Source organism: Juglans regia, chromosome 8, assembly GCF_001411555.2.
Source record: "Juglans regia cultivar Chandler chromosome 8, Walnut 2.0, whole genome shotgun sequence".
Taxonomy (NCBI): domain Eukaryota; kingdom Viridiplantae; phylum Streptophyta; class Magnoliopsida; order Fagales; family Juglandaceae; genus Juglans; species Juglans regia.
This window is the reverse complement of record NC_049908.1, coordinates 8142920-8168446: the sequence shown is the minus strand read 5'-3', so window position 1 is coordinate 8168446 and position 25527 is coordinate 8142920. Positions and strand designations below refer to the sequence as shown.

Sequence of the window (25527 nt, the reverse complement as noted above, 5' to 3'; positions counted from 1 at the left end):
TGACGGTTGGGATTGATTGGAGATTGCCCATTCCTGTGGAGATAATTTCGTGTTTGCCATTGGTAAAACCGGACTAGCGAGAACGAAGAGTAAGGGATTTCACCTAAAATTGAGGCCAATTCACGGTCACAAACAATAAAGTCTGTTTGAAATTCACTTATGCCCTCAAGAAATCAAACCTTAAAAAAAATAAAAAGACTGGCCTTGTTTGGTTACGCAGTTCAGATTAAATGAGATAAGATATTTTGTTAAAAGTTGAATAAAATATTATTATCATATAAATTTTTAATATAATTTTTGTTTTCAAATTTAAAAAAATTGAATTATTTATTATATTTTATGTGGGAGTTCAAAAAAATTATAATAATTATATAAGATGAGATAATTTAATTTCATGTAACCAAACCAACCCACGACTTTTCGTATTCTCTATTATTTTTTAATCATCATCATTTTATCATTCTTGATGTGAAATCAAATAATCGACAAACCATTTATTTATTTATCGACCCAAATTCAATCCCCGAAAAGCAACACTATTTCCCTTTATTTATTTTTAGTTTTTACCTTCTCTTCAAAAAAGTATGATTACTTGTGGCATACGGAAAAGAATTCCAAAACAATGAGAACTCCTGAAGAATGGTTGCCTCAATCTTAGAGAAATTGATTAATCCCCCTACCTGTCTCACCAATATGTGTAAAGTATGATTATGTAAATTACCTCCCATCATTGATTTTCAATACTCTAATGAAAAGCAAAACACATCTCTGTTTATTAACAAAATTTCAAAAGAGCTTTATTGCTTTGCTAACAAATTTAACCAGATTCAATAGTTAGAAACTAAATCCTTCAACACTCATAATGAATTGGTGAACATATAGCATAAAGATCCAAGAGCTGCACAAAATCTATAAAGAAAAATCAAGTCGAAAAAGAAAAGAATCTAAAAAAATCCAGGCTCTAGATCTACAGATATGCTAAAAGAAACCAGTGGCTTGCTCAGGGCAATGTAGAAGAGAACTGGTCTTGTCTGGAATCACTTGGAACAAATACAGGAAGCTGGCCACCCCTTTGTGACCTACCCTGTTGATAATAACTTGATGTAGAGCCTCGATTCATGCCAACAGCCACTGAGCTTCCATCTCTTGTTTCTTGGGCAGGTTGTTCATTCACAACAGGCCCACTAAAGAAAATGGATTGACCTGTATACAAAAGCTCGGTTCCAAAACCTCTGGAAGATGAGGAAACAAAACGTCCAGCTTCTTGATCCCAGAAGACTAAAGATCTCGTGTTTTCAGCAATACCCAAGTAGCTATTTCTACTAGGGATTTGTGCTACATTCTCAAGAACTGCATTTTTGTTTTGTTCACTTCGCTTTGATGACCAAGGAGATTGATCTGCCGACGATTGATACATAGGATTGAAGTGATTTCCGTGTGCAGTTTGTTGCTCCAATGGCGAAGGTGTGAGGTTGGAGAATTGAGGACTGCTGAGATTATTCACACTATGATGACATGTTTCAATATCTTCCTTGCTGGTGCAACTTGGTGGATAGGAGCTCTTGGGAAGGGATAGCCTCATTGTCCTAGCTCTAGGATATCTATTGTGAAACCCTTGATCAGTACTTATTGGACTGCTTCTTCCACTCACATTGCTACTGGATAAACGATCAGCATCATGTGGATGATGTCGTGAACTAATTGGACGGAGAACAGAAGATGACGCTCTAGCTTTAGTGGCTGCTTTAATTGCCTCATTAGAATCCAATTTAGCAAGTTTCCATGCACTGATTCGGACTGGACGCTGGGGTACTTTTTTTTCTAGGTCAGACGGTACTGCATCTGGATCCACTGTAGATGGTAGGCGTCCTGGCTCCAAATGTGATATAATTTCATCCTGCTCATTAGACACTCATAAAATAATCAATTCTTGCACAAAATTCACTTTATCAAAGGACAATACAAGCAATCATGTGACATCTTGCCCCAGCCTAATCAAATTCATTCTTAGTAAATTATTGGATAATATAATTAAGGATTTAGCAGGAAATTTCTACATTTAATCAAAGATTTAATCTAGATCCTTGTCTCCTCTATATGATAAACAAAGGCAGTAATACCTGATGGTCCATGAAGATTCTTGGAGGGGTACACCAAGCACCTTTATATTGCAAGTCCATTCCAAGAGAGCTTCTACCACTTATAGCAGTCACAGATGAACCAGTTGGTGATGATGCCAGACTTTGTTGATCACCACCATCTAGAGATGGACCAGGCGGTTCACTTTGGGTTCTCATGGCAACAACATACTCATAAGTTGTAATACCCTACAGCAAAAGCAACAATGGTTTACCACATGCATGTTTAGATAGGTAGAAGGGGTAGGTCATTTAAGGAACATACCTTTCGAATCAGTATCATGTGGAAAAAGAATAGTTCTCCCAAAGGCACAGTGGCTAGGAAAGAAACAACCGTGCATAAGGCCTGTTATCATCAGAGAATTCATGTTGTTTCAGGCTTTACAATTCCTTCATCACCCAGCATCTAAGATTTATTTTTTTGATAAGTAGCATCTAGAGATTTATTATTATCAAAACAAGTGTAGTACATGCATTCTTGGTGCAAGATTACTTCAGCTGGTTTTACTTCAGCAGATGCAAAAAGTTGTCACTAATAAAAAATAATCCTTGGTGCAAGATTACTTCAGCTGGCTTAATGAAATAGCAGCACTGCATGCATTATTCGCAGATCAAGCCACATAGGACTGTGTAAGGAGACAAAAACCAGCCAAATATATCAGTTCCATTTACAGAATCTACCATTTTGATGTTATAAGTAGGTAGAGCCTAGTAAGGACTGTGTGAGAAGAACCCAAAATTAGGTCCACTTTTCTGGCTGATAGATTCCCTGAAAAATAACTTAATATTTAATAGACCGATGATCTCTACAGTAAATATTCTTTTGGACTCTGCCATTTTTCTTACCAAGAAGAATCCCATGTTTCCATGTGTATGATTACAAAATTAGCCAAAAACAAAGAATCAGACATATAAGCCTGATTAGGCATTTCTTGGCATGGATGATAGGTGCCAGACCATGGTAATTCTTACAGGCCAATGGATACATGAACTACAACAACATTTTACTATTTTTTATGATCTATAAAAGCCACACCAGATATAAAATCATGATACCATTTTGAAGGTGAAAATCAATACAAGCTGAAGGCAAACAAGGCAGCAAGCATACCACCACAGTAGCAAAAGGGGGCTGGGAGAATCCAACTCCAAGTTTATCAGCTATCTGGTTCTCTGTACCCTTTTTATCAATAAAGCATCGGACAATTACAGCAATGCCAACCCCACATTCAACAATAAGTTGTTATTAACACCAACAAAAGAACCTGAGAGAAAAATTTTTAGATCAGACAACAAGATTTATACCAAATAAGACAAGCCATAATCCATGGAAAATGAGAATCCCAAACAATGATATTATACTAAAACTTACCCAAATGAGACTCACAGCCATGAGGCAAATGAACGTCACATAATTTTTCCTCCCTACACAGTTATTCAACCACTGCACCATATTTTAGAAAACGTCAATACAATAGTTGGAGATATAGACATGATGTTGCTAAGCAAAACCAAGAATATAATCTTTAAGATAGAAATTTTGGAACATATTTGTAATCATCTAAGCAATACAGTCTTTTTAGATGCCTCCTAGATAATTCTACATGACTGCAGGTCTTAAAGTCAATGAAGCTTACTTGGATGAAAAAAAAGTCCTTGAAGCCAGAGATTCACAAGAATATTAGAACATTTTTTAAGCTTACCCGGCAATGATGATCAAATCCATCAACACATTTGTCACAACTTCTACAATGTTTGCTGAACTTGCGTACCTACAGAAAAGACATAATGTGATCCTTATAACAACTCCTCTCCTCAGTGGTTTCATCTGTAAATGAAGATTATTCTAACCAATGGTTGTAATGGATAAAACTTTTTTTTTTTTTTGTTAAGTAAGAAAAACTTTATTTAATGAAACTAGGCGAAGCCCATGTACACAGAAGTATACAAAAAAAGCACCAAATTACATTCTAGAAACTTGAAAAGAAAACAAAAACTCATGAGCATTTCCTCCCTTAACGACAACAGCCGAGAACCAATACAGCAAAGAAGACAAACAATTTCCAGATATCCTCAACAGTTCGCTCCTTGTCGTTGAAGCACCATTGAAGCACCGCTCATTCCTTTTTATCCATAAACATCACATAATACACAAAGGAATCATCCTCCACGCCGTTGCCAACTGAGAGCTTCTGTGCCGCCTATTCCAGCATGCTAGTAGATCCACCACTCTCATTGGCATAACCCAACTCAACCCAGCTCTACTAAGAACCCCAACCCATAACTCCCTAGCCATTTCACAACGTAAGAGTAAATGATCAATCGATTCACCATTTTTCTTACATATGAAACACCACTCCATAACAACCATGCCACGTTTCCTCAAATTGTCAATCGTCAATATCTTTCCAAGTACAGTTGTCCATGTGAAAAAAGCAACTTTAGATGGTACAAACGCCCTCCAAATACTCTTCCACAGAAAAGGGAATTTATGCTGACCAGACAACACCTTATAATAAGATTTAATAGAAAAATTTTTGTTGCCTGTGTGTTTCCACAATATTCGATCCCTCTCATTTCCTCCTATATTCAAAGAATACAAGAAACTGAAAAAAACTGCAATCTCATTAAGTTCTCAATCCTGTACATTTCTGATGAAAGTAACATTCATTGACAGTCCCATTAGTACGCCTCAACATCTATGAGACAGCAGCCTGCTAATTTCCAACCAAGCTGAAAACAACAGGGAAAATAGAATGAAGGGCTCTCTCACCACACAATTCATCAAACCAAAAACGAATTTCTGCACCCTCTCCAACCTCAAACTTAGTATGTTTTACAAAACTGTCCCACCCCTTTCTAATATATTTCTATAAACACACACCATAAGATCCCTTACCCTCCTTAGAGTACCATCCCACCAATCACCTTCGTACTTTTGATCAATAACCTCTCTCCACAATGAGTCCCCTTCCCTTTGATACCTCCATAGCCACTTCCCTAACAGTGTCTGACAGTGCCTTACTAAAGTTAGTCAAGTTTCGCACCCCCAAGCCTCCATTCACAATCAGGTAGCACACCCTATGCCAACTCACAAGAAGGAATTTATTCTCCTCTCCCATGCCACCCCATAAGAATGCTCTAAATAACTTCTCAATCCGGTTTGCCACACCAACCGGTAAAAGGAATAAGGAAAGATAACAATTGGGAAGGTTGGAGATGGTGCTTTTAATGAGGGTTAGTCTTCCCCTTTTGATAAATATAGGCACTTCCAACCTGACAGTGTTTTCTCAACCTTTTCTACAACATGATCCCATATATTCTTTACTTTGAACGACACCCCCAATGGGAGTCCAAGATATTTCATTGGAAGAGAAGCAACTTTACAGCCCAACCAATCTGCAAAAAGGTTAATATTCCTCACATCTCCCACCAGTACCAAATCTGACTCGCCCAAATTCACCTTGAGGCCCGAGACAACTTCAAAGTATAATAAAACAACCCTTAAAGCTTGAATTTGTCCACTGTCAATATTGCAAAAAATGAGAGTATTATCCGCAAATAATAAATGAGAGATTAAAATAGTACCATTGCAAATATTACCCATTGAAAAACCAGAGAGAAACCCCCCCCCCCCTAAAGTAGCCTCCACCATACGACTCAATACTTCCATCACTAAAACAAAAAGGAAAGGGATAACGAATCCCCTTATCTCAAACACCTCTTACTCTGAAAAAAACCACAAGAGTTGCCATTAACTAATATAAAGAACTAGCGGTCGAAACACAATGTCTAACACATCCACACCACCTATCCCCAAAGCCGCATCTTCTTAGCATATAAGAAAGAAAATCTTAGCACACGTGGTCGTACATATTTTCCATATCAAGCTTTCAAAGAACCCCCAGAATACCTATCCTCATACAGTTGTTCAAACACTCATTAGCAATCAGAACCAAGTCCAAAATTTGACGTCCCTTAACGAAAGCATTTTGAGGTTTAGAAATGATTTTATCCATCACCGTACTCATAAGATTAGCTAACACTTTTGAAATAATTTTATAGATCTCACCTATCAAACTAATAGGACGGAAATCCTTCAACTTATGGGCACCGGCTATCTTAGGGATGAGTGCGATAAATGTAGCATTTAGGGACTTCTCAAGCTTCTGACAAGAATGAAAATCTTGGAGTACCCACATAACTTCTACTTTCAGTATATCCCAACACTCTTGAAAAAAAACCATGGAGAAGCCATCCGGGCCCGAAGCTTTATCTTTACACATTCCACTCACCAGCTGATACACCTCATTTTCTTCAAAAGGTCTCTCCAACCAGTTGACTGCACAGAAATCCAGCTAGTCAAAATTCAGACCATCCAACTTAGGATGTCACTCCTCTGTCTCGGTTAGAAGATCTTCAAAATACTGCACAATGTGATCTTGAGTCTCATCAAGGGAGTGAAGCACATTGGTACCAAAATGAAGTGCCTCAATAGTGTTATTGCGCCTGTGTGAATTAGCCATCTTGTGAAAAAACTTAGTACAACTATCCCCTCTTTCAACCAAATCACCCTTGATTTTTACCTCCAAGAAATTTCTTCCATCAACCAAACCTTCTCAATTTTAGTCACTACCTCATTCTTCCTTGACAATGACTCCTCATTTACCTCCCCCTCATCCAAACCATGCAACTCATCCCAAAGCAGATTTTTCTGCACTTCAGTATGCCTAAAGACTTCATTATTCAACCTCTTTAAATCAAACTTTAGAGCTTTGAGTTTACCTGCCAAAATACAACTAGGAGTTCCGAAAAATGAGTAAGATGCCCACCAAATCCTAACCTTCTCCACGAATCCATCAGTTGTAAGCCATGTATTCTCGAATTTAAAATAACACATACCCCCAAGTAAGCCACCGCAATCAAGCAAAATGGGATAATGATAAGAGCAAACACGGGGCAACCTCTTCTGGCATAAATCCGGATAGTGAGTCTCCCAAGAAGGAGAGACTAGAAATCTATCCAACCTTGACCCCCCTCTACTGTTAAACCAATTGTAAACCCCCTGCTAATGGAAGATCCACAAGATTCAGATAAAAAGCAGCTCTGAAAACTCTTCCATTGCCATAGATAGAGTAGATACACCCGCCCTCTCACTGGAAAACCGAACAATATTAAAGTCCCCACACAAACACCAAGCACATCCCACAAGGAAAACAAACCCGCCAACTCCTCCTACAAAAACCTTCTCTCCCTATCCACATTAGGCCCATACACACCCGCAAAAGCCCATCGCCACCCATCCTCAATATTTTTAAAAGAACCAGCCACAGAATAATTCCCAATGCATTCCTCTACTAACTCAGCCACCCTCTTATCCCACATCAACAACACACCTCCCGAAACACCCAACGAAGCAAGATAACTCCAACCCACAAAAGAATAGCCCCACAAACTACAAATGATGCTTCTATCAATAAAACTCAACTTAGTTTCTTGAAGACATACAACATCAATTTTCTAGCTATGGAGGAGGGATCTAATACGGAGACGCTTATTGACATCGTTAATCCCCTTACATTCCAAGAGAGGATTTTAGGCTTCATTTGATGACCAAGATCCCCCTCCCTTTCAACCTGTCCCTCCCCACACTTCCTTCCTTAATATCATAATTAATGAAGTATTTTAAACGTTTCAACTCCTTGTCCTTTTTTGCTGCAGACTTCAAAGCCGTAGGTCTTCCTGCTTCAACAGCAACAAGAAGAGCCTTAAACTGCTCCTTAAACCCTGCACAAGATATCCTCATACATGCCTGTAAATCTTCAACCTTTTATAAAACCCAATCTGAGGCATTTTTGGTTGAAGCATGAGACAGGATGGTGCATATAGGGGTTGGGCTACCTGCATTCTCATCAAATATTTTCCCCTCATATAATTCCAAGTGTAAATTGGGCTCAACCACATCCCCTCCAGAAGAAACCTCCTGTTGTAAATCTCCCGAAAATACTGAAACAGAGCAAATGTTCATCTCGGGGTGCAGAAAATCAACTGGATGAAGGGGTATTAATACCAAAGGAACTGGTTCCAACGAATGCACTTCATTAACCAGAGGAGCCAAAGACACGAACGGATTAAAAACCAACAAACATTAAACATGACCTTGTTCTTGTAGAAAAAAATATTACACCAACAAACATTACAAAACAAATTCATAAATTGAGATCTAATTTTGACAGTCCATATAATATAATTGCAACTTGTTCACTCATAATATGTCTGTGAAGATATTTCTACCGAATATGCAAAGCAGTATATGATGTGAGGCTCCAAACAATCCTCAAGAGGAAGATTTAAACCAAACTCTAGGTGCTAATGTTTCACTTTTCTTTATTTGAGTTTGAAAAAAGGGGAAAAGAGTTGTAAGATGCACACTAAAAGCAAACCTCATTCAACAAATTATTAAAGATGTAACCTCTATCTTCATTGAGTGCAACTCTTGCCACTTTTCATTTAATGCATTCATATGCATGCAACACCTGCTGTACATGCCTTAATTTGCTTCTTCAACATATCAACTAAAAGTGTGGCTCAGGGTATATTTAAAATGGGTGAAAAACACCAGTAACATCTATAGATCACCTCCCCAGAGGGAGAATCAAGATTCAAAGTGCTACGTCAACTTAATAAATTTCACATATAAGCAACTATCTGAACTAGGTATTGGGAGTTTACCCCAAGTCTTGGAATTTCTGTTCTATTTAAAACCTTTTTTTTTTTTTTTTTTTTCAGTTTTTCTCCTTTGTGCATGCTTTTCTGGGTACATGTTCGGGACAGAGGAGATTTGCTAAGTATAAGCAAACCATTGCAACACCTGTTGAAACAAACTTTTTTCTTGTTATATTTTTCCCATAAAGAAGAAGCCTTGCCATCAAGACTCTTGTACCTCAGCATTACATAATGTGCAAAATAAAGCATCCTCATCTCCAGATTGTTGCTGTAGAAAATCATCTCTACAGCAATCTTCTTTCATAAGAAAACCACAAAAGAAATGTCCAACTTTTGAATGGCAACCTGAACCATGACTATCAGATTTCTCTCCATCCTTTAATCCTATCTTGCCAGATTCTTCAATAGAAGATGCATTCCCTGAGACAATAATCACACACCATACTGTTTCAATGAGAAATTGCAAAGAGCAAAGGCATAAGGAGATGTTCATGTTCTAAATTTACCCAGTGGTATACCAAAAAGGAAAAATGAGTATCACTCCCATTTTCATTAAGGGAACCAGTCCACTTCTGCCATTAAAGTAGACAAATCTAGGTGGCTAGACATGTCAAAGAGGTTTCCTGGTAAAGATTTGGACATCCTTTGCTCATTACAACTGTTTTTTTTTTTTTTTTTTTTTTGAGAAAAAAATCTTAGGTACATCAATCAAGATTCCTTTCTTTTAATGGTCCAATGTATACATGCAACTGCGTTAAAATCATTCGTATTACAAATCCAATTCCCTTGAAAGTACTTGCTAAATGGCGAGAACCTTGACACGAATCTCCGATGTGATACTTCTCCAATTCTAATGTTTTTTTAAAAAAATAAAAATAAAACTATACTGTATCAACGAATACTGACCATGCAGATCCCTGTCATTGGCAGATTTATAGGCATATGTCTTGTCAGCATCAAGCAGAATTCCAGGATCAGCGGGGTCAATAGCCGTGCATCGAACATAAAGAATAAATACAGAGAGTGCCTGAAATGATAATCAAGAAATAAGACAAAGGCAGAAATACCCATCATGTAATTATGGATGGGAAAAAACTTGAGGATTGTGCTTACCAAGACAGAGTAAACGTCAATAGCTACATATTCATATATTTCCGTTCCAAGAAACGGGGCAAAAAAGGCATAATATGCGACTGATAGCAAGAAAAAAACTGTTATAGCCACAACCTGTACAGAAGGAGAAAATGAGGCTTTGAAAATTCATCATAAAAAACCACATAGAAGCCGAAGGTGCAGACAGAATACCAACTCTCACGGCCACCCAAAACATGGATCCAACGACCCGTAATCACCATTGGAGGTTATCTTATTTTTTTAAGGGAGGGGGTTCTAATATGACTACAATTGTGCTTGACTATATTCGTCCTCACCGCGACAACTTAGATCATACTACTTCTATAAATTTAGTTACTTAGGATTGTTTGGAAAAAGTTTCCATCTCAAGATTTTCATTTCATCTCATCTCATTTCATCTTCTTCCCAAACATCACTCTAACACAAATACTTTCAAACTAATCATTTCAACTTTTTCAAACTAATCATTACAACTTTTCTAAATTTTCAAATAAAAAATAAAAAACAGTTCAACTTTTTCAAATCTACAAACAAAAATAATATTAAAAACTATATTCTAATAATATTTTAATTTTATAATATTTTTATTCAAATTTTTGTCTCTCCTTTCGCAAAACCCTATAAAACATTAAGGTGCAGTTTGGATAATGAGATGAAATGAGACGGTTTAGATGAAAGTTGAATAAAATATTGTTAGAATATTACTTTTTAATATTATTATTGTTTTGAGATTAGAAAAAATTAAATTATTTATTATATTTTATGTTAGAATTTAAGAAAGTTATATCGATGAGATGAAATGAAATACTTTCACTATTCAAACGAGGCCTACTAAAATTATCTCACGACTATTCACAAATTATCTTACTACTATTCACAAAATTTTCATTTTATCTCACTCTCCAAACTAGTCCAACACTAGTTTTAAAGAGATAGCGTTTGAGAACAAAAACCTTAATTTCTCAGAACTATCAACTTTACCGGGATCATAGTTCCTAACTTTAACATAATTTACGAGAAAGCATAAGATTTAAAAGAAAAACCAAATAATACGTAATTAGAAGTTGTATATGGAACCCCCCCCTAAGGAAAGGAAAAAAAAAAAAAAAAAGCATTGCCCTTATATACAAAAACCCCAACAAATGCACAAGAAAAAACATAGACCCCAACAAACCACATTTTCCCGAACAAGAGTTTCGTAGGCTACCAAACGTATAGACAATTCAATTCACCTGAAAGGTGTGGGCTGGAAGTTGCCATCCATGATGCCGAGCCATGGCCAAAAACTCAGTCCAAACTCTTCAAGAAAGCGCAAATTGAAGCAAAACGAACCACCTCAACCTAATCGAGCCCCGGAACTTCAATCCAACTCAAAATGTCAGAGTCACGACTCACCAGTTAAGTACTGGTCCATTCTTGGAGTTCTTTTCTTTTACCAGTGAAAACGATGAAGAACTCGAAGCGTTTGCTTAGGTTTCAATCTTGACCCAGAAGGAAAAAGAAAAAAACGGGTTTTACTAGCCCACCAATCCAGTTGGTTTCGTGTTGTAAAGGCTTGTTAAGTCCAATTCATAAATTAAAAAAACTTGGGAAGAAGAAGAAGAAAAACTGGACTAACCAAACTGTGCGATACTATCTTCCACCCCAGCGTCTCTTATCATACACTCTCTGTTAACTTTCGTAATCAAGTTGTTGGGACTTTCTATCTATATAGTGAAAGTATTTCATATGATTTTATATTATTATTATTATTATTTTTAATTTTTATATAAAATATAATAAATAATTTAATTTTTTTTAAATCTTAAAATAATAATAATATTAAAAACTAATATTAAAAAATAATATTTTAATAATATTTTATTTAATTTTTATATTTTTATTTAAAATTATCTCATTTCATTTTATTATCTAAATATATCTATTTTTTTTAAATATTAATATTTAATAATATTTATGATATCCAGAAATAATATTAATAACAATATAATATCTAAAGAAGTGTTATTCATTCATATCTTTTTTTATGAAATGAAAAGCAATACATATTTCAATAAATTAATTCCGTTTAAAATTAATTATTATTTTTCATTTTGTCAGCTGCTTTTCATTTAGCCAGTGTGGCAGGCACGCGTCAAGCTTACACTCTAGTAAATAGTATCGTTCTTAAAATTATCGTTCAATCTTTATATATATTTTTATTTATTTAATAATTAAAAAAATAATTATTAAAAAAATTATATATTTTATTATTTTATTTTAAATGATTAAAAATACTTAAAATAAAATAAAATAAAAAATTTATAACTAACCGTACACTCAACAAAAAAATGCTGGGCAGCCCCATAATCCTTATAATAATTGTACTATTTTATTAAAAATAATATTAAAAAATATAAGTGGCACTGTGTTTTCATTTTGAATTGAAACTTGGTGTATCAATTAATTGAAAATATGTATCCAAATTCCATAATTCGTAGGAGAAAGATACAAATAAAATAATAATATTATATATAGTTGTAGAGTATGCCGCGCTTACACACTCACGATTATAAGCATTTCTTTAAAAATAAACAAAAAACAAAAAGGCCGTACAATTTTTGCATTTGATTTGGTAACATGAAGACAAATAAAAGATTACAAATATTCCACTTTCGATTCTGTATCTGTTTTTGTGGAATGATTGAGAATGTAGGTTGGGTATGGCAACTCCATTGATATAGACATTTCAGCGCCTAATCGGATTATCTTTTTGTTAAATGGTCAAATTCAAGATGTGGTCCAACCATAACTATAAAACTTGCATCCAAATTTATGTCGTAACCGATTTCCATTTTACAAGAGAACTAATATTTTTAATTTTGAGCGTGTAAATATTGTATAATCATTTTTAAAAAAGTGAATAAATATAAAATTTATATGAAAAAAAAAATTAATTTTTTAATTATAGACCTCACTCTTTTTCAAAAATATTACACAGAACTTACATACTCCACGACTGCATATAACATTACTCATTTTACAAACATCCTGCCTTTTGTATTCATATAGATAAGTGTTATAGTCTACAACTATAAAAAAAAATCTATAAAATTAAATTTATAAACTAGTATGACTTCATATGATATGTTAATTTTTTTTTTACAATAAAAGTAACTTCACAATTGAAAATACGTACAACATCAAGACATATAATTTTGTTAATTTATTTTTCTAAGATTTTTTTGTGAATAAATAATTTATGAATGAGCTATTTTGTAATTATCAATCATATTAAGCGCTGTGATATTTTTTGAGTGATTTTATAAATTAAATAGTTAAATAAAAATTCACTTCAAATGTAAAATATAAACTGATCGATGAGCAACATTGTTGCAATGGGGCCAAAATAGAGATGAGACATTCTAGGGATTATATATACTATATATATATATATATATATACACGTGTGTGTGTGTTCCTGGAAAATAAGCGCTTTGACTTGCTTAAAGTGGGATGCATCGACAATTGGACTATATAATATATTAATGTAATCCTTGTTCAAGACGGACTTTATTTTTGTCTTAATTAATATAGTTGCGTTGTTTTATTGCAAGTTCTTTTTTTTTTTTTTCTTTTTATAATCTAGAGGAAATTTGGACCCTTAAATTATATGAAGATTGATGCATTTTGTCTGTCCCACTAATGATTTGGAATCTTCTTTGTTTTATTAATTTAAAGTTGGAAAATACTCTAGCCATAATATAATTATACAAAAGTAATTTTATAAATTGACATGATTTGATATAATTCGTCAGATTGTAAAATTATTTTTATTATAAAATAGATCTAATGGATCAAATAATGTCACGTCAATTTATAAAATTATTTTTATATAATTTATTTGTGGATATAGCAGTCCTCTTTGAAGTTTCCTTGACGGGAAAGCAACTTAGCTAGACATTAATTGTAGTGCCCATCAATTTAAAAAACTCAAAGATTCCCATATGTGGTTTTGCTTTTGTCTTTTAATAGCTAGCCATCCAAATTAATGTAATTAAATGCAACATCTTACTTTGATTAGAAGCATGATGTTAAAATCAAGAATAATACAGATGTGGTCATTTAATTGCATTTCAAACTCTTTAAAACATTCTAGAAAATGGGTGATTTGAAAACAAAAATACAAAAAACCAAATTGATGAGTCGTAAGCCATTTATTGAGTGTTTATTAATGTTGTAAGTAAAACTCGGAACTCGCATGAACAACGAGAAATTTTGTAAGGAGAAATTATATTTTTTATAATTGTGGAGTGCGGCACTATCGTTTAATTCATTTGAAAAATTAAAGTGAGTAACTACGAGACTCATATGAAAAAAAAAAACTTTAATTTTTAATAATAGACTCTACTCTTTTTCAAAATAATTACACGATGCTTACGCATTCCACGACTGTATGTAACATTACTCATTTCAATTTTTTATACATAATTGTTTTGTTATTCTCACAAGAATTTAAATAAACATGAGTTAGTATGGATGAAATGGACTACTTAGTTACTGACTTAATGGTAGCTCTACCCAAAAAGAAAAACAATTTAATTGTCAAAATTTGGGTGCCCTTTTAAGCCTTAGAAAAAGAAAAATCAATACTATGTGAGTTTTCATCTCTTGGTGGTTGATCATGATGATCATGACCTATTGATTGATGATCAGGGGAACCGATCTGATCAATTTCTGAAAGGTCAGTATCAGATTGGTAGGATCTTGGGGAACTGAGAACACCAGCTTCGAGCTGTAATTTACTGGACCTGTACTTGTAGTTGTGGAGCAAGTGTCTGGGTGATGTTCCTTGGCTAGGTGTGTTTTCCCCACTCATTAATCTTGAACAACTAGTATCTACTCCAGTAGCTTTCCTCAACTTGTTTCTATCTTTTGCATCCTTGTGCCACTTCTTAAGAGCATTTGCTGTTTGCTCCTCAAATATAGCTTTCTTCATATGAGATCCCATCTGTAGACATGATGAATTGAGAGTCAAAAGTTCATGTTTGATAATTGTGATATCTCATATGATATGGATAAGAGTATGTGGTGTATAGGATCCCACATTACTTGGGAAGGAAAAGCTATTGCTCTATATAAGGTTTCAATGGAGCTCCAATTATATCATTGACTAGTCCTTTTGGAGTATAGGTCATGTGGTTTGAGCCTTCCATTGGGGCATTACAAATGGTATCAGAGCCTATCCCAATCAGAAATGTGGGACTTGAGCCTATTAGGCAAATCACATGGCCTATACTCCAAAAGAACTAGTCAATGATACAATTGGAGCCTTATTGGAACCTTATAAAGAGTAAAAACTTCTCATTCCTAAGCAATATAGAATCTCATACACCACCTACTCTTATCCATATCATATTGGGTATCACAATAATACAATTAGTTCACTGAATTCATATTCAAAATGGGCAATCGAGACATTCTCTAATTTTTCAATCAGACTGGATGGTCTGATACCGAGAAATGTCGGTTCAGATAATTTAATGTTGTAGAACGTCTCACATAATGCATTTCTCTCTTTTTAAAATCGAACAATCCAATTCAATCCATCCGCAAATATTAATGGAAGCCACCCTTTTACATAAAGAACAAAGAAATTAATCTCAATGGTTGTTAGCTAGTACACTTACATGTATTACTAAGGCATAGAGAGGGAAGGTGATATAGCTGCAAAGGATGAGAAGGGCTATGCCGAGTGAAACCCTAGTCAATGCTGCCGGCAAGTTTCCACGGAAACAAGATGTCATCCCAAACTCATACTGGCCATCTAATATTTCCACAATGATATATGCAAGAAATTAGTTCCACTTTTACACTTTCATTTACCAAAAAATCAATGGATAAAATAAGGTGATGAGTTGAAATAATAGCTTGAGTGCAAAATCATGACTTACACAAATCCACAAGAAAATATGCCAATTGGAAAGCTGACTGTACAAATGAATCAAGTCATGTTACAACCATGTAATATTAATATTGGAGATCAAATCATGATGTTCTTAATCGTAAATTTCATTATTTCTATGTTGTATTTAAAGTAAATAAATGAAAAAATCAGTACAATATATATATATATATATATATATAAAAGATAGTCGCGCGACATGATTTTACCTCGAAAATGGTAAAATGTATGAGAAAGAGAATCCATTGAGGACTGTTAAACCAGAAATACTTATTGTTTGGCTCTACCACTGGAGCTCCCTCAACAACTGTTGCTCGATCTTGTATTTCTTGAGCCATCTCAATAATAATAAGCTCAAGCTTTGTGCCAACTAGTAGAAGTATCTGCGCAATAAATTAATAATATCATACAGATCAGCATGCAGCTCAGCTAGCTGGCACTAATATTTAAATAATTTTAAACTATAGTATAAGATAATTAGATTATGTATATTTTGAGACAACCAGTATATAGAAATTAAGGTAATTTCTGATCAATTTCTTACAACTAGTGGTGCCAATGACAACCAGGTGAGCGAGTACCATTCTGCACCATTTAAGAGAAAAGTGTTAAAATCATCGTCATTAAATTTTTTTAATTATTTAATATTGAGTAATGTTGCATACATTTATAAAGTGTGTAAATCTTGCACAATCTATTTGAAAAAAAAAAAAAAAGCGAGGCCCACCATGAAAAAGTAGTTTTTTGGATCCCAAATATGCCTCAAATGTAGTAGTATTATCTAACATTATTCATAGGAAATTAGATCAGAGATTTACTGTAAACATTGAGAAGCAAGAAAATGACAGCAGAAAGCCACAGTGGAAGGCTGCAAAAATAGGAACAAACAGAAACTTTAGGTCATTAATTAGACATTAACATTGGTACAGTACTACTGTAATTTGGACTGAAAGATGGATGGAGAGTACTGACCTGATACCCACCACCATTTTGAAGTCATCTTCCATGGATCTTTTAATATATTTATGGAAATTAAACTTGCTGTTTGGGGCAAAATGTGCCTGCAATTCAAACGATGAATGCTATACATCAGTTATTATTCATTTTCATATTCTATATCTGTAACTTTTTTATAGTGTGTGGATGTATTTTTCATAAAACATGAGTTGTGAAATGATGAATAGTAATTGATGAAAAGAATTTTTCAATTCAAATATGTGTTTTGAGTTTGGTCTGATTTGCATGGTATACATAAACGAAGACAGAAAAAAAGAGCATGAAAAACCTGGTCGTTGACTCACATTTATAAATCCATGACGTATAGTCACATAGTCCACCTTTGACACCGAGCCAAAGAATTGCCTCAAAAATGCCACCTATGCATCAAAAACATCATTCCAAAACAACAAATTCAGAGAAATTAAAATCGAAAAAAGAAGAAGAAGAAGAAGGAGGAGGAATATATGATCTTAAGCTTACGATCCATCTTATTCCAGTTGTTGTTGAGAAGCCTGCAGAGTGGCGCTTCACAAAAGATGTTTGATGTGTGAACCTAAATCTTGCTGGGTCTGAAGAATCAAAACCATTGCCTATTAGTTTTGGGTTCAATTCCTAAAAATATTTAATATAGGCCCAAGCCAATGAATTTGCAGAAAATAGAAGAAAAATTATTAATAGGCCTTTTTAATCACTTTTTTTTTTTCTTATGAAATAATTCATAAGAGAAAAATAATTTAACAATTATTATTTTGATGTTTCACGACTGTTAAAGAGTAATGTTAAATATAATTATAAGTTGTATAAGCGCCACATGTTCTTTTTGAAAAAAAACGAGGTCTAACATTAAAATTTTTTTTTTTTTTTATATGAGTCTCATATTTACTCACAACTCATGACGGTATCTAGCATTACTCTTTAAAAATTATGATAAATTTTATTTCTCAAAATAAAATGTAGCATTACTCTTTAAAAAATATGATGAATTTTCATTTCTCAAAATAAAATGTATAGTAATCCAAGAGATTTAAAAAAAAAAATCACCATTGGTGAATTGGTATTCCAAGGATGATGTTTCCGATTCCCAAGCTTTCCATTTGTTCGTCTGATCAGTATCCACAAGCAAAGTAAGAAATAAAATAAAAACCCATAAAAATAAGAAATAAATAAATATTTCTTTGATGTTTATATTAACTTAATATTTCTAAAAAAATCCATAAAAAAATAAATAAATAAATATTACCCTTTTTTCTCCTTTGTAAGCAGTAATTTAATTTATATATACTAGCATGGAGAAAATATTTTCCAACCAAAAAATATAGTAAATAAATAGCCTTATTAAGAATTAATTATATAATTAATAAGGAGATCGACATACTTTAGCTTGCGCCAGTGCCATGGTAATGACGCTGTAGAGGACATGAAAAACAGCCAGGACGAATATGAATATGTGCAATTGGTGCACCCCAGACGGTGAGATCAATGGGACTTTATCCTAATTAATTACCACAAAACCTTAATGGGTTATTTGCCTTCACATGATCAGTATACAAATAAATATGATTTTTCTTCAAACTTAATTGGAAAATGGAACCCAATGGATTAAATTTGTCATGTACATCCCTTTAAAATTCGAATTAAAAAAAAAAATGGTTTAGCCACGTATAAAAAAATTCTCGCAAACTGACATAATTTGATGTAGTATGTTATATTATAAAATTATTTTTATTGTAAAGTATATCTAACGTGTATCATATGAATACATGTTAGTTTGTAAGTTTATTTTTATGAGATTTTTATTTGTGGTTGTGAAAGCACTACTTAATTCTCTTAAAAAAATATGTACTTGTTGATCAAGAGATACTCGATGATATTTTAAATTTAGACTTTTTAAATAGATAAATGATATTTGTAATCGTAAAGTGTATAAATGTCTTGCAATTCTTTTGAAAAAGTGAGTAAATATAGAATCCAAATAAATAAATAAAAAAAACAAATCTTTTAATAATGAACTTCACTTTTTTTCAAAATAATTACGTCCCGCTTGCTCACTCTACAATTGTACGTAGCATTAACAGTCGTTTAAATAAGACTTACTTTCCTATATTCAACGGACACTTCATGTCAAAGTTACAAACTTAATTATAAGTTGGATGAATATAATCCGAAATTAGTTTGATGGAAAAACCTGCATGTTAAAAGTCTTAAAGTCATGTTCCAGAATTAAAGTACTATATATATATATATATATATATATATATGTATATAACATGCAGCTTCTTACATATTTTGAGCAGTAGTCGTCTCCAGCAGGGCCGCCAGCCAAGACTCGACGCCATACTACATTTTCAGCGTATGAAAGTAACTTTCTTCTGTCATAATTGCCATCTCCTTCACCATCATCATCCGTGTCGTCCTTCTTATATTGATCATAAGGTTTGCATGGAAGCATTGTGTCTTCAAGTTCAGCTGGGATGCATATCTTTGCTATAAATCTCGTACTCACGGTGAGCAGTAGGGAAATGAAACCTAACAGCATCAACTCTGCAACACAGTAAACAGACAATTACTTTTAATGGGAAATGTGATTGGTAAATATATATCATGTTTCACTTTTGAATGTATATATCATTTTAATCTAATGCACGGTTGATGGATACTGTCGCGTGATCAGCATATATAATAAGATGAAATTGAGACGAGTGTCGTAATATATAGCATATATATATATATATATATATATATATATATATAACTCGTTGGACCAACACTCAAATCTATTAATGGCGCAATAATTATATATAAATACGATACTCTAATTAATAGATAATTAACCAGCTTTGATTTTCTCCAATGCTTCACTCATGGCCTTCTTCCGGCGTTTCTGAAACCACTGCATGATCAGGACAGAAACAAGCAAGGTAAATGGGGGTGATGTAGCAGTAAACCATGCATGCATGCATATAAATGCTACGTACGTACCCAGAAATTAAAAAACCCATGCATGATTGATAATTGGCTCTAATAAAAACATTAATATACCTTTCCAACGGAATGAATCCCATGTTCTATCAGGACAGATATAATCACAAAAACAGCGCACACAACCGCTAGCGCCCATGTGGGTGTCTCCTCCAGAGTCCTATCTCTTGCAGCAGTACTACCGGCAGCCATTACTGCACTGCTTCAAGAAAATTAAGCAAACTAAAGTACGTTCTTGGGATAGATATGATCAGTCGACACGATCTTAATTAAGAAAAACTAGGCTAATTCCCAGAATTATAAGTGTTGCATGCAGTTCCTAGGCAACAAGAGGATGGATCTAAGCATTTAAGTACCCTTGGAAAAGCTGATGATTGCGCGTTTGAGGTCCTAAAATGATACGTTAAACTTGTCCCGTACTGGTGTTTTTTTCCTGCAGGAAAACGATACGTACGGTAGGTAATCCTTAGATTGCTAGCTGTAGCCCCGTCAAGCCGGCCAGGCGCGCGCTATTGCAGTCAAAATAGAGAATGAAACCAGTCAAAGTCGAAATGGTTAATTAATAGTAGGTGTTCTTGACGTAAATGATTTAACAATAAAGAGATGTCAAAAAAATAAATGAAATTTAATGTAATATGTTAGATTGAAAAATTATTTTTTTTGTAAAATAAATTTAACCTATCATATATATAAAATTATATAAATTAATTTATAAATTTATTTTTATAAAACCTCTGTATAACTGTAGCATTTCTTGTTATTAAATTATTAATTACGAGCTGATAGGTTAATGACAATTTCCAGCTTCCTCTACCTTTTGTTCAATCCGGTGATCTATAAGGGGGATTATTTCTAGTAGATGGTGTTGAAAATTTCGTCAATAGAAGATCAGTATTATATCGATTATAGTTCAACTAGTATGTCATGATCCTTTTGTTAGTGGAAGGTTGGGATTGTGTAGTTTGTCAGATTGTAAAATAAATCTGACAGATAAAATAAAACCACGTTAATTTGTAAAATTATTTATATGTAATCTATTTGTTGTTGTAGCACTCCTTTACGTTAAATTGTACGTATTGTTTGTCAAATTAAAAAAAAAAAAAATCCATCTAATTAATACCCTTTAAAAATTAGTTTTTATTTTTAAATATTACTTAAAAGGTTGGTGTGTAATGCCAAATAATCTAGTGTATAGAATAAAGATTATTAAAGTCTTTTGGAGAATTATATAATATGTATGGATGCTTCCAGTTGTTGTTTTCCCCACTAGGAAAGTAGGTAGCTAGCTTTAAAGACACCAAAGAGAATAATTCTAATGTATATAATTAAGATTATTAATTTTATCTTTTATTTATAAATTTTTAATAAAGAAAATTTTGAAAATGTAGATGAAAGATTGCATAGTAAAATTTAAATAAAAAATTCTATCTGTAGTCATTTTTACATATTTTTTGTGTACTCTATTATAATAATTGGCTGCATCAATTTTTTTTAATATAAATAATTGTTTTGATCAGTCACATTAGTAGAATGCGTAAAAAATATACATACAGTCAACAAAAATCAATTTAAATTATTGATTTTGATCAATATAAAAAATCCGATAATATAACTTGTGGATTTTGATATTAAAAGGTTTGAGTTAAAAATGAAAATTTTTATCTTTAAGTAGATATGTGATATAATTTAATTTTAAATTTAAATTTTAAAATTTAAATAATTCGTTAAATATTATACTTATGCTACTTGGGAATAAAACTTTTTCTTTAAAAATGCAATAACTCGCTAAAAAATGGTCATAGTTTGGAACGAAATGTTTCCTTAAATTAAAGTTAAGTTTCCGCCTCGAAGCCTAGTAATCATCGAATTCAGGAAGCTTATCTGCTTTATTGTTCACTTCTGGAAACCGTCTCGCAGTTATTCCCACACTCCCTCTCTCGGTGCGCCTTTTTGTTTACAAACAATGGCCGCTGTTTCGAATTCGTTGATTTTGACGAGCAATCCGGTTACCCAGTTACCTGGTAACCTTTTCTCTCGCATTTCTGCCTTCCTTCCTTTCTCGGATTATTATTAATTTTTCTTCAGATTCTCCTACAGCAATTGCTCAATTCTGTGTTTTTTTCCTTTCTTTCTTTTCTTTGATTGCGTTCTTAAATTTAATAACCTGTCCGAAATATCCTATCGATCAAGTTGAAAGATATTTATTAGCGCGTTCATTCCATTTTATTGAACTAGCTAATGTTTACTTCTCTCAGCTTATGTTCTAATAATTGTCTTTGTCTTAGAGTATTTTGTTTTGGGAATCTGCATCTTTTAGTTTCTTTCATGGGTTTTTTTGCATGCTTAGAAAATTAGTGTGGTTCTCGGCGAGAATGAGAGAAAGAAGGCTGTAAAGATGATAGATTGACTTGTATATAATACCCTTTTTTTATGGGATGCTGATCTTGCTCATCTTAGAAAAACCCCACAAGAGTGTAAAACATCTGAATGTAACTTTTCAGCTGAACATAAAATTGGGTCTTAAATGTTTCGAGTTCTTGATATTGGAAAATTATAAGAAAATATATGATAAAAACACGGAAACAAAAAATATTTTGAACTTCTCGGCTCGATCGATCGTAACGAAGATTTCTTTAGAACATATTTTGTCCCCTTTCTTCGTGCTACAGAGTATTGACAAAACCTCGTTATTTTAGATTAGCACTTTCTAGAATAACTTAAAACACCCTTTATGAGAATTTTGAGATAGAAAGGAATTGTTGGATAGAAGTTGTTATCATTTTCGAAATGGTCAGGTGATTATTTAATAATAGACCATCAAGAGTACAATAAAGTTGGCCATTCAAATTCAAAACTGATGGCCATAAATCCCACATGATGTGCATATTAAATCCCCTTCTTGAATATGGAGTTTGTAACTCCTGTATGTAATAATGCACATCAACAGCTAGAAAACGGCTAGTTTTCTATTTAATTTCGGATCTGTAACTCTTATAGGCAAGACTAGGAGACGTTTGGATTCGAAGATGATCTGAGATGAGCTGAGATAAGTTGAGATAAATTGTGAATAGTAATGAAATGAGTTGTGAATAGTAGTGAGATTTGTGAGTTAAAGTTGCTGAATAGTAATGAATAGTATTGAGATGAGTTGAGATGAGCTGAGATGACTTGCGAATCTAAATTAATATTTCAAAAATAATTTAAAGCTCCTCACGAGGATGTGTACGCTGCCACTGCTAGGCAGCTTTTGAAGCCCTCTTCTCCTTCACTTTAAGACAATTCTATGGTAAGGAGGATTCAATATAAACATCTTGTCTATTTTATAATTACTCAATGTGGGATTCACATTTCTCCTACACTTCAAAATCTCCATGATTCTGGATTACCATAAATATAGTTGACTCTCCATCAATGCACAAGATTTTATTTAAACACATAAGGAAAATGAAATACTACATTGTTACATTATTATCTAAAATACCCAAAATAGTTTTATTATTTTAACAAAATCTAACACTTGAATCAAGTTTTTTTTTTTTTTTTTTCGTTTTATGGAGATTGGGCTTTGGATGTTGAGTTTCAGAAATCTAGCTCAGGCTCTTCAGATTTTTTAGGGTCTGCTTGGGTTATTTAGGTCGTAAAGTTTATCCGCACCTGGATTTTTACTTATCGTACTGGCATGGCCGCCTTTATTCCCAATCTTAAGATACTTGATAACCTTGTAATACTGGATTCCAGATATTTAACCATGCTTCATACTCAAATATTGTATTTTCTTGTATCTGAGGCAAAATAATCTTATTGGTTTGTTTTTGTTTTTGTTCTTTTTTTTTTAAAAAAAAAATGATAGAAGTAATTTTTTTTTTAATATTTGTAATAGAGTTGGTTGCCCTTTCCATGTCTTCTCGCCTTAGGAAGCAGTGGTTCTTGAATGTAGATGGCTGGCATACTTGACAGTCTGCTGAGGTTCATGCTGCATATTTACTCACCATAATTCAAACCTGTCGCAGAAGGTTTTATGTTGTTTTTCATTGTTTCTTCTTGGGATTATATTTTAAAAATGTATTTGTTGCTCACAATAAAGCTACATAATATATCTCTAAATGTGGAGCTAGGTTCCCACACTGTTTTCTGTTTAGTTTTAAAGTATGTATGCTTATCTATTCCTGTGGACTCTTTTCTAGGATCTTCTCTGAAGCCATTGGGCCAATTTCTTGGAAATGCAGCCCCCACCAACCGGTTGCTTAGTACCAATCGCATGGGGAAATTGCAACTGAGTATGTCTAGAAGGCCACTCATAGTTCAAGCTGGGTATAGGTATTATATTTGCAGTTACTTTGTGATCCTAAAACTGTTGTTCTTATGTGTGGTTTCAATTTGCAAGTTACAGTTCAAAATGAATCATAGCTCTTGATTTTCTGAGTTTAAAGTAAGTTAATATCATTATTGGTTTTGAATTTATATGTTAACTTTAACTTTAGTTTTTGTTCTTGTTTGGGTTAGGTTGGGGCATATTATATATGACAGGAAATTGTTAATGCCAGTATCATGCTTATATTTTGTTATTACAGTGATCGTGGAGGGCCAAGTAGTGCAAGCATCTTTGCAGGTGGCTTTGTATTGGGAGGACTAATAGTTGGTGCACTCAGTTGTGTATATGCACCTCAGGTCTGGTGCTTCTTTACCTCGAACTTTACCTGCAAATGGTAGAAGCCACTATACTGTGGGTGGCTAGCAGCTAGCACTTCTCTTTGACTGTCACATGTCGATCTGGATATATTTTTTTTTCTCACTACATTTTTTATTTTGATTCATCTCCTACAGATCAGCAAAACTCTGGCTGGAGCCGACCGAAAGGATTTAATGAGGAAACTGCCCAAATTCATATACGATGAAGAAAAGGCTTTGGAGGTGGAAAGTTGCCCTTGACTCTGTCTATAATCAATTCACAAGGACTAGTATTTAAAATTTGAAATGCATATGATTTACTTGTTCCTAATGGATAATCATGAAATATTATAATTTTATTGGTGCTTTATAATATTTATTTGGTCGCTCATGTAGTATTAGTGTTCTGCTGAAATGTGATATTCCCACTTTCCATTTTCACATTTTCACTAGTTTTATCTCTAGAATACTGTAAACTGCTTTTGCTTCTGTTCTGAAATATTCTAAGTTATTGTATCACATTTCACCTTACATTTATTATCTGAAAATATTCATGTTTTCTGAATGGCCCACTCTTCCTTCTATAGAAAACACGGAAAGTACTGGCTGAGAAGATCGCACAGCTGAACTCTGCTATAGACGATGTGTCTACTCAGCTCCGATCAGAAGAAACCCCAAATGGTGCGGATGTGATTTCTGATGAAGTTGAGGCTGCCATATAATTGTTCTTGATTACATTATGGTATTAAATGGCCTTCGCTACCTGTATACTTTGAGACTTAATAAATTATTGTCGAATTTCTTGTAATGCCATTCCTTTCACTCTCAACAATCACTTTAGTTGTTTCTTCGAACATGATGGCTTTTGGCAGGATGGGCGAAAAATACAATTATCTGGTCAATTTGAAATTGCTCGGAATCTGGTCAATTTGAAAGCAA

General features: G+C 33.5%; 3 protein-coding genes across 3 annotated transcripts; 1 reads left to right on the top strand and 2 right to left on the bottom strand.

The window, feature by feature from the left end:
• Positions 1-877: 877 nt before the first annotated feature.
• Positions 878-11458, bottom strand: LOC109022229 (protein S-acyltransferase 21-like). Its single transcript, XM_019005073.2, has 10 exons — positions 11231-11458; positions 9978-10091; positions 9771-9891; positions 9082-9284; positions 3842-3910; positions 3511-3582; positions 3250-3378; positions 2404-2484; positions 2121-2327; positions 878-1897 (listed from the first exon to the last, which is right to left on the bottom strand). Exons 1-10 carry the CDS (start codon positions 11273-11275, stop codon positions 1001-1003), a joined length of 1938 nt encoding a protein of 645 aa, XP_018860618.1. The 5' UTR covers positions 11276-11458; the 3' UTR covers positions 878-1000.
• A 3143-nt stretch (positions 11459-14601) lies between these two features.
• Positions 14602-20112, bottom strand: LOC109022230 (MLO protein homolog 1-like). Its single transcript, XM_019005074.1, has 14 exons — positions 19981-20112; positions 19774-19831; positions 19223-19482; positions 18317-18433; positions 17983-18043; positions 17422-17510; positions 17244-17318; positions 16915-17003; positions 16761-16810; positions 16487-16527; positions 16152-16325; positions 15942-15968; positions 15668-15796; positions 14602-14988 (listed from the first exon to the last, which is right to left on the bottom strand). The coding sequence occupies exons 1-14, from the start codon at positions 20110-20112 to the stop codon at positions 14602-14604; spliced, it is 1689 nt and encodes a 562-aa protein (XP_018860619.1).
• A 1612-nt stretch (positions 20113-21724) lies between these two features.
• Positions 21725-25527, top strand: LOC109022250. The gene is made up of 5 exons (XM_019005103.2): positions 21725-21941; positions 24105-24237; positions 24492-24588; positions 24745-24831; positions 25176-25527. The coding sequence occupies exons 1-5, from the start codon at positions 21884-21886 to the stop codon at positions 25308-25310; spliced, it is 510 nt and encodes a 169-aa protein (XP_018860648.1). The 5' UTR covers positions 21725-21883; the 3' UTR covers positions 25311-25527.

What these genes read in the sequence shown, in the direction of transcription:
- LOC109022229 (XM_019005073.2), bottom strand. Translation starts at nt 11,275, where the DNA reads ATGGCTCGGCATCATGGATGGCAACTTCCAGCCCACACCTTTCAG. An exon ending in CCCCTTTTGCTACTGTGGTG is followed by an intron (nt 2,485 to 3,249) that starts GTATGCTTGCTG and finishes TGATGATAACAG; the next exon opens with GCCTTATGCACGGTTGTTTC. An exon ending in ACATGATACTGATTCGAAAG is followed by an intron (nt 2,328 to 2,403) that starts GTATGTTCCTTA and finishes CTTTTGCTGTAG; the next exon opens with GGTATTACAACTTATGAGTA.
- LOC109022230 (XM_019005074.1), bottom strand. Translation starts at nt 20,112, where the DNA reads ATGGCTGCCGGTAGTACTGCTGCAAGAGATAGGACTCTGGAGGAGACA. An exon ending in CTTGCTTCTCAATGTTTACA is followed by an intron (nt 16,528 to 16,760) that starts GTAAATCTCTGA and finishes TAAATGGTGCAG; the next exon opens with AATGGTACTCGCTCACCTGG. An exon ending in TACATTTTACCATTTTCGAG is followed by an intron (nt 15,969 to 16,151) that starts GTAAAATCATGT and finishes TCATTTGTACAG; the next exon opens with TCAGCTTTCCAATTGGCATA.
- LOC109022250 (XM_019005103.2), top strand. Translation starts at nt 21,884, where the DNA reads ATGGCCGCTGTTTCGAATTCGTTGATTTTGACGAGCAATCCGGTTACC. An exon ending in GTTGTGTATATGCACCTCAG is followed by an intron (nt 24,589 to 24,744) that starts GTCTGGTGCTTC and finishes CATCTCCTACAG; the next exon opens with ATCAGCAAAACTCTGGCTGG. An exon ending in ATGAAGAAAAGGCTTTGGAG is followed by an intron (nt 24,832 to 25,175) that starts GTGGAAAGTTGC and finishes TTCCTTCTATAG; the next exon opens with AAAACACGGAAAGTACTGGC.